The sequence below is a fragment of the Doryrhamphus excisus genome, chromosome 20 (genome assembly GCF_030265055.1).
Source record: "Doryrhamphus excisus isolate RoL2022-K1 chromosome 20, RoL_Dexc_1.0, whole genome shotgun sequence".
Lineage (NCBI taxonomy): Eukaryota > Metazoa > Chordata > Actinopteri > Syngnathiformes > Syngnathidae > Doryrhamphus > Doryrhamphus excisus.
The window spans coordinates 9,201,166-9,212,048 of NC_080485.1; the positions used below are offsets into that span (position 1 = coordinate 9,201,166).

At 38.4% G+C, this 10,883-nt stretch overlaps 2 protein-coding genes across 5 annotated transcripts in view; both read right to left on the reverse strand.

The window, feature by feature from the left end:
• slit1a (slit homolog 1a (Drosophila)) overlaps positions 1-642 on the reverse strand; it is a 126,915-nt gene extending 126,273 nt beyond the window's left edge. For all 4 annotated transcript variants that reach the window (XM_058058545.1, XM_058058543.1, XM_058058544.1 and 1 more), the window contains exon 1: positions 166-642. In XM_058058545.1, the coding sequence (XP_057914528.1) occupies positions 166-374 (209 nt within the window). In that variant the 5' untranslated portion in view covers positions 375-642. The remainder of the gene's footprint in view (positions 1-165) is intronic.
• Positions 643-4,965: 4,323 nt separating this feature from the next.
• Positions 4,966-10,590, reverse strand: LOC131107979 (rho GTPase-activating protein 19-like). The gene is made up of 11 exons (XM_058058528.1): positions 10,474-10,590; positions 9,943-10,196; positions 9,533-9,613; positions 8,858-9,067; positions 8,538-8,764; positions 8,364-8,450; positions 7,546-7,611; positions 7,042-7,248; positions 6,848-6,943; positions 6,575-6,670; positions 4,966-5,883 (listed from the first exon to the last, which is right to left on the reverse strand). The coding sequence occupies exons 1-11, from the start codon at positions 10,518-10,520 to the stop codon at positions 5,878-5,880; spliced, it is 1,377 nt and encodes a 458-aa protein (XP_057914511.1). The 5' UTR covers positions 10,521-10,590; the 3' UTR covers positions 4,966-5,877.
• Between the last annotated feature and the right edge of the window lie 293 nt (positions 10,591-10,883).

Here is a 10,883-nt window from a genome sequence, read left to right on the forward strand (position 1 = left end):
CTTTTTAAAAGTTAAGTTTGATTTAACATCCCAAAAAAATTAGTATATTATGGGCACACTAGTTCTTCATTCCTATGTATAAATAACCGAGTGTGTGACACAGCTTGTCATGCATGCTTATTGCTGTCCAATTAAGCAGTAGAAATAGCAAAAGTGATCACTCACAGTCTCTCGGTGTTGCGTGGGATATTCCTCGGCATGGTCCTGAGCCCCAGTCCGTGGCAGTCGACTGTGGTGCCACTGCAGGTACACAAGGCAGGGCAGGCTCCAGCGCTGCCCATCAGCAGGACACAAGAGAGCATCATCAAGCTCCACATCCAGAGTGGCGGACCAGTCAGCTTGCCCATGCCTGCTCCGAAACCTCTGTCTGGCATCCCAGTCTGGCTTTTATTTTATTCCTTTTATTCACTGCAAAAAACACCACAAAAATGTCAATATTTGCTGTGAATATAAATAATTTCCTTTTTTGGGGGGAGCAAAGCGAGACAAATCCTTTTTTTTTCTTTGTTAGTTTGATATCCCAAAAAAAAAAGCTGTGTTCTTGCTATTATTGTCTCCTTGCAAACTCTTCTCCTGTGTTGGCTCTCCGTGGAGTGGCTGTGGTGTGCCTCTTCTCACACAGTCCCACTCAGCTCTGCTTGCCTAAAGAGAGAGCGAACAGGAGCAAAGAGCAGATTGAAAAAAAAAAAGCCTCTCTCTTTCTCTCGCTCTCTCTCTCTCTCTCTAGCATACACACACACACACACACACACACACCAGTCATCCATCACAAGGATCTACAAATAGCAGAGCCCCCCTGACTCCACCCCTACCCCTCCTAATACCCCCAATCAGAACCCTGCCTGAACTCCCCTCTCATTCTCAAGATCTCTCTTTCATTCCTGGCATTCTATTCACTATCCACTCCACATATCTTTATCTTTTTATTCCCACCCACTCCATTCCTTTTCTAGCAGGTTGCCTCCAGGCGAACCCCCAGGAGAGGGGGACCTAACCTGCATGACACTGCCTGTAACCCCTGCCTGGAGGCGGTCGAGAGATTGGCCTTTGTGTGTATGTGTGTGTGTAGCAGTAAATGTGTACATGTAACGAAGGAGAATCCATCAGAGAAGACAGGAATCAACACCTTGGTTGCTTTGAGACAAATGTGTGGCTCAAGTGGAGCCACATGTGCAAAGAGCCGTATGTGTAAGTACAGGAACAGTGTCAGAGATGACATCCCAGTATAAACAAATGAGCATGACTGGAAGCTAACATGCACAGTCATACCTGCTCTCCTCTCAGGGATTTATGAGTAGAAACTGGCACAGGATTCCTCCGCCACAGCCAGGACTATTCTTAAAAGCAGATGAGATAGAAAGATTAATAGCATCAAGGATGATAAGGTACGTCTGTGGGGCTATCGTTGACTTTAAAGCAAACGTCCGCTGAATGAGACATTTAGTTTGAACGGAAAACCAACCTGATTTGCATTTTGAGGAATTACAAATATGCATCTGGTTTAGAAAGGTCTCATTATTGAAAGTTACATCCAGAGTGTTAGTACAGTTTGTGTTAAATCGCAATGGAAAAAAGGCGAAGAAAAAGAGGAAACAACTTTGACAACTGTGCTTGCGGTTTGTGTAGGACACTACGTATACTAATATCCCTGTTTTGTCTCCTCCGAAAAAGACACACGTCCAAAATATAAGTGAAAGCACACTTGTAAAGGCTTTGACAGATGCTAAATTGCAACAAAACAACTATAAAAGTGTTCCATTGCAACATTTTGCAGCTTGTGTTGTCACTTCTAATCGAGGTTTTGCTCATATGAAACACAATTCTTGACTGTTAATTCCATATATCATGTCAGGTATTGATATGTTATTGACACAGGGCCATTAGACACACGATCAGACATGATTCCAATGCTGCTCATTTGTTCATGTGCAGTTTATTTGCATCAGAACTTGTAACAACTTTAAGAGCCTTTGTTATTTAGTAGTTGCCAATCTTCTTTCTTCAACTTCAGAACTACTACTAACGGTTTAAATACTGTTCCTCTCACAGATCAGTCAGATCAATCTATCAGTGCACTCAAAACGAGCTTGTCAACCCCTGGAAATTGGAGGAGGTCATTATATAAAGTACTATAACAACATAACAAGGTGTCATCTTACTGTGAACAAGACTGAATTCATCACACAGCAACCTAACACCCCAAAAGTGTACAAGTAAGTGCAAGTTTAAAATGAAAAAAAAAAGTGAACGTGAACTGGGGCGCTGCAATGACATCAGCCACCCTTCGGCCTCTGTGTTCTGGCCTCCTCTGGCTCCCTCTGGTGGACATAGGCAGGATTGCAGTACAATCCATATGTTTGTTGTCCATCACTGAACTGCTCTATGCATTATGAGCCGATGTTAAATTAACTGCTGTTTGTTATTTGAAACTGTATTGTATATTTCCTAGTTACCTTGTGGTGCTAATGGTTTCCGTTAGTACTGGTGGAGAGAAGAAATAAACTGCTCAATGACAGATATAAACACAAGGACTGAAGAAGCCGTATAAAAATTGTGCATGTAGTATTCTACATTGGTCACTAGGTGTCAGTAATTGGGCAGTGAGACAAGCACCAGACTTGATTGCCGGAATATAAGGTTTAACATAGCTCACGACGGGAAGACTACTACTAATCAAAATAACATTTACACTTCCTGTCTACACGTTTGGAAGACATGTATTGCAACATACACATGCACAAGTCTTATATGTCTTATTATTTCTTATGTCTATATCTACTGTATTGGGAAATATGAATGTAAAAGTGACTAAACAGGTGTTATTTCATGTCTATGGGGGCTCTAATAATGTTAAAAACCGTATTCAGAAGATCACAAACAATGTTTCCAATGCCATCACTGTGAAAATATGCTAATTATAAAAAGGGGATTCTACTTTGTGGAAACTGACTCACGATAAATGAGGGATTACTTGTAATACAGGACCTTTTACTTATTATAAAACTTCATAAAACAATCTAGTTGTCTTTAGCCAGGGCTGTACTTAGTTGACATCAGGGAGCTTATGACCCGCTGAGAGTTTTCTTTTTTTTTTTTTTTTTTTTTTGCTGCATGGTGGATCCGTCCCAACATAAACACAGCCTGAAGAATCTCATTCATTGGCAGATGCAAGGAAGAAAAAAAAAAGTGTGAGCCATGCAGGAACATATGCATATGCAGGTGTCCTCTACAGACAGACACTCTATGGACGAGTCCATCTGTCTCAATAAAAAGTGTCGGCACTGTGTGGATCCTACCGAATTAAAGAGGAGACAGTTGGTGGTTAGCGGTAATAGAGGGGTGTGGGCAAAGTCGTTCCACTTTCGGAATGCACACAAAGAAACACAACAGGAATTTTTGTGGCGCTCTGAAAGCTGGAGGAGGACAATTTAGAATTAAGACTAGAAAATGAACAGTTATTCTCAAACGAGTCTATAGTAGATATAGTCAAAATTTTGAAGACACTTTCTAATAAAGGATACAAGCATATTCCATAGGGATGTCCGATATTTATCGGTACCGATAATTATAAAAATGTGATAATCGGTCAACTTCGGTATCAGATTTTTTCCCCTATCATAAAAACATTAAAAGAAATGCTGTATAAAACACATATGTTCATTCCACCACAGGAGATATGTCTTGTTACAAAAATCGGTATCAGAAATTCAGAGTTGGACAATATCGGCAAAACGGTTTTCAGCAAAAAAAACAAAAAAAACAAAACCCTTAATATTCAAGAGTATTAAGTTTATATTCAAGAGTCAAATTGCATGAGTAGTACAATAAATTCGTACTTGTTGGCAGATCTGCACTAACACTGAAAGTACGCCCTGAAAGCCCCCCCACTTAATTGAGCAATGCATATTTTTAGGATGTGGGAGGAAGACACAGAGACAGAGATTCAAACCCTCGATCATCTCTCAACTGTGAGGCCAACATGCTAACCACTAGGTCACAGTGTGGTCTTAAATAAAACTATAATAAAGTAAAATGACTCACTCTTTACTCTTTTTAGTGGAGTTTATAGGTAAAGTCTAAGTTTTGTTGAGTTTGAGGCATACTCTAAAAGAATACTATGCTGTATGCATTGCCGTAGGAAGTTACGGCCCATGCTTCCCAAGTCACAATTTCCAGAAATTGTGCCATTTATACATTAATATTGATTGCAGCTTAGTCATGTCATCATTTTCAGTGAGAGACTCCGAAATGAAAACCCAACAGGAGTCATGGCTACAAAACCAATACACACATTCGGTTGCCTATTTACAAGGCATGAGAAAGCAGCACCGTTGTCACCAATGTTTATACAACATATACTTACAATACCAAAACATGTATTGACATGGATACCATAATGACACACTGACACATTCCTACTCCATCCACCCACTCACCTTACAAATTGAAAGGCTCAACTAATTTATTGCAAACTGCAAAGATTTTGGTAACTGTTAAAAGGTCAGGCTTTTTGTGTCCCTATCATTATTTCTATTTGTTACTCATGGTCACGTTTCGGTTTTGAGACAGAGATTTTTCTGGATTGAAATTTGGCATCCCTTATGGTATATTAAGTCATCAGCAAGTCTTCACACTATTTACACAGAGAACACTTTGCTTCCAAAATATTCACTAGATGCTTTCTGTAGTAGTTACATAACAGAATTATTTCAAACTCGTCATTGAAACTAAGTTTTCATACTTTGGCTTTAAAGGCAGATTTAGGATTTGTTTAAATGACGTTATGACAGTATTCTGTTTACTAATAATTCATTTTAAACCTAACAGCGTCACCTTGTGGCTATATTTAGAAGTGTCACATTGATACATATATGATTATATATGTAGTTTTGAATAAATCTATATAGGAAATAACATACTAGAATACTATAACTATACTGAAAAAAAAAACAAGCACATGGCACTAAGTATTTTAATCAGTTTGTTGTTGGGTTTCACAGGAGCATCAGCATTATCAGCAAACAGTCCAGTACAGTACTGTACAGTAGACATGCAACCGGAAACCACAACTAACTGACAAGCAGGAACTTTTTACAAGCAACAGTGGTTCAAATCCCTCACAGAAAGCAATTTGTTAAGAAGTTACAACTGAAGTTGCACTCAAAATGCAAAGCAAAATTACGGTTTAAAAAAAGTTACATTAAATTAAAACTCTTTCACAGCTCTAATATGTATATGAGACGTGTATGCATACAAAGAGCTGCATATAAATTAGAACAGAGGCTTAAAAAAAGAAGAGAAGTAAATAAAAAAAGTATCACAGTAGTAAAAAGTTATGTAAAAACTGACCTTTGGACATCTCGCAAAATTGCATTCTTGAAAAGGCAAGCTCCACTTAAATACAATTCAAGCATATTTGGAAGATCTGGGAAACTTAAAAATTGCATAAACTTAATATTAAATAGAAATTGCAACATACAGTAACTTAAGATAAATTCATTTTAAGGCACAGCTTTGGTTTTACTTGCATCTAAATATTTCTGAAAGGATGAATTGACCTATCCACATAAATATTAGCTTTCAAAATTAAATAAAAAAAGGTTTCAGTAAAAATATAAGAAAACTAAATTCAGATATTCATAGGTTTTTAAAACACTAGCTTAATAGGGTAAAAATAGTTTCAATTGAGACATTAAAAAAAAAACCTAGCACCCGCACTAATGTGATAAACAAACGTAGGTTCCAAAAATGTCAACAAAATCTAGTGACTTCCTTACAGGTTAAATGTTCCAAAAAAGAAGGACTGAAATGTGGTATCAAAAACTACCTAGTGTATTACAATACACTTCACAGCAATATGGAGTTTCCTCAGGTGTATTAGTCCTAAAGGAAATAGAGAAAAAATGGATTTAATCATCTATAATGCTTTAAAATCTAAATTATTGATGCTCTGCTGAATACAATTTAACCTCCAAAGTCAAAAACCCCTAGAGTCATACATGTTCAAGCTACATTTTTGTGGAAATGTTCCATCAATCTCGTGCCACCATGTATCAGCCCTTATCTTTTGACTGCAGAAAGGAATGTCTTGACTAATAATAGGCTGTATTCAAACACAAAATAGTATGATTTATTACTTTAGATATTTGTGAAAAAGAAAAAAAAAAGTGGCGAGGTGCGGCTGTACAATGAATTAATATAACAAGATATACTTTTCCAGCAACGTCTTTACTCATCCTGAGTACTTTCTTTCGTTTAGTTTTATTGACCAGTGGTTAACGATGCGTTACGCTTATGTATGACGTATAATTCATTCAAAATGTTACTTAAAACATTGCCTCAAAACTTGATGGTTTTATGACAGCAACAATTTACTCTGTAGTTAATTCAATTTAAATCATTTCCTATAAGAATAAGTACTTAAAATGTAGGGGGGGGGGGGGGGGGGGGGAGTTGACCGGGAGCTTGCGTTTGACTTTGGAGGTCTTACTGTAAGAGTATTCTTTAAATTTGATAAAAAAAATAAGCAGGCATTATGAGACGATATGATGTGGTGTGATGACACACTACTCACTCCTCCATTGTTGGTGTCAACTGAGCATTTGGCTGCAGACCTCTGCAGTTTGCCGTTTTCCTTCCCTGTTAATATTTGGCTTCCCAACACCTTCCTCTGTTTTGACAAACACAATTTGAGTGTTATTTAAAAAAAATCACTTTCCACTAGAAACTGAACAAGACATTTCTTGAGAAGTGGTAAGTAAATGCTGACATTTAGTGGTCACATTGGTGGTAAAACATAAGGGTGCGTTTTAGCTCGCTGGGAGTAGTACAAGTAGTGGTAACAAACCTTGATCATTCCCCCTAAAGAGCGGGAACGCCAGTGTTTCCTGCTGAATGGCGTGCGGGGGTCAGCTGACGGTGTCACCAAAGGCTGTTTTTCAAACTGAACACGCAGAGAAACATGACACATAAACCTGCTGAGGTGCAAAATCTTTCCCATAGGTTTTTTTTTTTTTTTTAAACAGCAGCAATATGTCTGACCTGTCTGATGAGTTTCTTCTTCTTGGCAGACTCGGGCATGTTGTGGACTTGCTGGTAAAGCTCTTGAAGAGCTGATTCAGTACATGACTGAGTCTTTGTTGACCTGCTCACTTCACTTACAATCTTTCTTGTGTAGAGAGAACGATTGGAGGTGGGGGTGAGCAAAGCTGGGGGGTCTTTGGTCCCTGATCTAAGCGTCATGTCATCCTAGAAATATTTACATAGTCATCTCAGTAAAAAATCTCACAACAAAACTCAAAAGGAACAATCAAAACTTGACTGATGAAACACTAATCAAATAAAAAAATTACAGTATCTCAGAAAATAGTTCGCCATTGATGTTCATCAGTAAGTTATCATTTCATATCATGGATAAACTAATGTCTTAAGTATTACCCATTGAGAAGACATACAGTACTGCCAGAAATATGGTTGCTGCAATGTGAGGGGCATTCTCGCTTTTGTGAGATATTGTATCGTCATAAAATAAGGAAAATAACTTACCTTTGATTGTAGAGCTTTGGATCCGGTGAAGTACACGTGTGCATAGTCTTTGATATATACAGGGGCCTTCAATGAGAGTTAATGTAAATGTTAGGTGAAACACACAATCATGCAGATTCCATTCCAATTATAGGTCCAGCTTATTAGTCACATATCAATTTGTTAAATTCTTCTTTTTCCCGCCCTCACAAAAAGGACCAAGCTAAGAAGTTACAGTACACACAACATAAGTTGCACTCGAAAGTAAAAATACTAACAAAAACAAACAATCTTTGTTGTACATTTCTTCAACTTTGAACCCTTCGGCTTACACAGCGGAGCAGCTAATTTATGGCCATGTTCTAACCCCATCTCCTTTCCTTGAGTGACCACTAATCGTTTAAATACTGTGCTGCAATGCTACCTCTGTCCACCAGAGGAGCCCAAAGGGAGACTGATGTCATTGCAGCGGCATCCGTTTTTCTCTTGACATTTAGTGTGTGCAGCTTAAAGGGGAACTGCACCTTTTTTGGAATGTTGCCCATCATTCATTGCCCACATTTCTTTCCCCTTTCTGTGCATAACACAAGAAATTGAGTGAATTTCAGCTAGCTAACAATGCTGTAATTGAGATATAATGCACAGAAAAGGGAAATGTGTTCATATTTCACATAAGGATTGTGAAGAATGGGCAAATTTCAACAAAAGTCGGGTTCCCCTTTAAACACCGGTCTTTGGAAAGGGAAATTATGGTAATGAAATTATATAAATTTTACTTCAAATCAAATTTTACTACAAAGACTGAATCAGAATCTATAATAACTTTTTTTTGTTTTTACCTTAAACAGCTTTTGGGAGTGCCTAATGAGGAAGGCAACACCATTATTTAATTTATCAATGTTTCCCTGAAGATCACTTGCCGTCACCTGCAATACACACAAGCAGAAGAAATATGGAAAATATGATTTGGGGAAAATTTGATTTGATACAAGTAGAAGAAAAATGACCCTTACATTTTTTGGCCAGATGATGTGTGGAGCAAACATAGTTGCTAGATTGAGAGCGGACATTTTATTGACATGCTGATGGCGGGCAGTGTGATGGAGCAGGTCCAACAGGAGCTTCAGCATGCTGCGGTTGGCTGATGGAAGAAGCATGAAAAGCAACTGCAAGGCTTCAATTTGGCGTTCCTTGTCTGGTACATTTGTTTTATCTCCCTTTTCATCAAAGCGGGTCAGCTCTGTGTGTTAGATTAGAGAAGACAACGTTAAAAATAATGTACAGTATTTGGATGGAGATGATTTATGAGCCATGATAGTGAACTGTTGACTACCTCCAATTTTAAGGTGAGCGTTATAGTGTCTGTGTGTTAGCAGGGGCTCAGGCAACTCTCCCAGGTAGGTTTTCAGCAGTGTGGCGGCATCATTGGGGTGGAAGTCACCCGTCTCGAGATCTATTTCTGCCCCGGCATTCAGCATCTCTCTCAGAGCTGCTTGCCGCAGGCTGTGTCCTGGTACACGGAACAGCCCCTCTATGTGATGGTCTGGGAAATACAAGAGATGAACGGAAGAGAAAACACGATGTAGTGAGTTGGTGGGTAGACACAGAGGAATGAATGAAATGGAGACGGGGAGAGAGCGAGCGAGCGATGAAGCTAAGTGCTTTGAGATGAATTATTGACTCAAACATTTGGGCCAAGTGTCCACTTTCAGCAAATACGTCATTGCTTTCCAGAATAGACCAAGACGTCATGCTAATTCTAATTTATCAGTCAGGTTTTATAGTTTAGGATTGGGATTCTTAAAAAAAGGACCTGAATTAAATTACAATTAACTGTGAAACATTGTCATATATCTGTTATTTTCATCCAGAATGATAATTAAGAGCTATTAATAATACATTAAAGACTTTTCTGTCGTGATTATGTGTTTTCTTATTAGAGGACTTACATAATCAACTTTAAACACCTTAGAATGAAAGTGCCATGCTTGCATTCAATCATACTCACTTTTGCTCAGGTATTCGATCAGCTGATAAATCTGCGCTATACCTTCTTCAGTTAAGGGTGCACCAAAAACAACCCCCTTTTCTGAAAAAAACAACAACAACAAAAATCATATTTCTCAACTAATTCCTCAAATGCTTGTGTGTATTACAACTGAATCTGATGCTATCAATTGAAGTGCAGTGTGACAAGTTGTATGAATGTTTCTGCAAAGTACTGCATGTAATACATTATATAATATGCAATATCAAGCCTGTTTGCAACACAATAATAAAACGTCGCAAACGGCAATTGGAATCAGCAATTCTGAGTTGTTCAATTGGTTAATTCAAAAACATGTTAGTGCTATAATTAGGCGTTACTAAAGCGCAACTTGTCATCAAACATATTGCATGTAGGACGGTAAAGATCACCTTTTCGTTTGAGGAAGTTGAAAGAGCGGAGGAACCCAGAGGAAGAAGGCACCTTGGGCTCACAGTCCCCAGTGAGCTGGGCAAACTCATCCCCCGGGAGGTCGATGAGTCGGGTGACATTAGCCAGAACCAGATCAGTGAAGGTCTGTGGATGTTCATGTCGCAATCTCTCCACAAAGAAGTCTGGGTTGAAGATGACCGTCTGGTCTGTGTTTGACGTGTCTCTGCCAGTAAACACGCTGGATTTCGTCACCCTATACGTGCAGATAACAACCTGGTTCAACATGTGGCCCATTGGAATTGTACAGCATGACTAGTTTGTTTTTTTTTAAGTCAGAACCTTTAAAAAATACTACTTAGGACATATTATTGTGTGTCAATCAACGACAGAATGCTAAGTTAGCCTCGTTAGCTAACGCAACCGACCACAGAGAACGACATACTACACCTTTGTTTAAGACGTTGAGAATACAATATATGACATTATAAATGTTTTTAGCTTTTTTGTGTCTCTGTTGCGATATACGATACCTTGTGTCCAGCTTGTGAATGTTTTGGGGCGCCTCCTCAGTCGCCATCTTGGTTTTGAATCGTCCGCCGTTTCATTTTAGTCCCGCCCTTTGCGTTCTGATTGGCCAGTTAGTGGTGACGTCAGAAAGCATGGCAGTTGGTTGACTCAGTAGTAAATACTGTATGATTGATTACTCAATATATATATATATATATATAAACATATAATTACTCATTAAAAACTGTATTTTGTGTTAAGTTGTGTTGTCATTTACAAACATTTACATTTATTTGACGATCAGAAAGGTTGATATGTGGGAAATAATGAAATCATTATTATACATTGTACCTAATTTGAACTGCTGTTAAGCTACATTTAAGACAAGACAATGGTCTTAAAAAGTCATGCAAGAAAATTCCAACAACCCGCA

What these genes read in the sequence shown, in the direction of transcription:
- LOC131107979 (XM_058058528.1), bottom strand. Translation starts at nt 10,520, where the DNA reads ATGGCGACTGAGGAGGCGCCCCAAAACATTCACAAGCTGGACACAAG. An exon ending in ACATCATCTGGCCAAAAAAT is followed by an intron (nt 8,451 to 8,537) that starts GTAAGGGTCATT and finishes TGTGTATTGCAG; the next exon opens with GTGACGGCAAGTGATCTTCA. An exon ending in CTTTAGGGGGAATGATCAAG is followed by an intron (nt 6,671 to 6,847) that starts GTTTGTTACCAC and finishes TTGTCAAAACAG; the next exon opens with AGGAAGGTGTTGGGAAGCCA.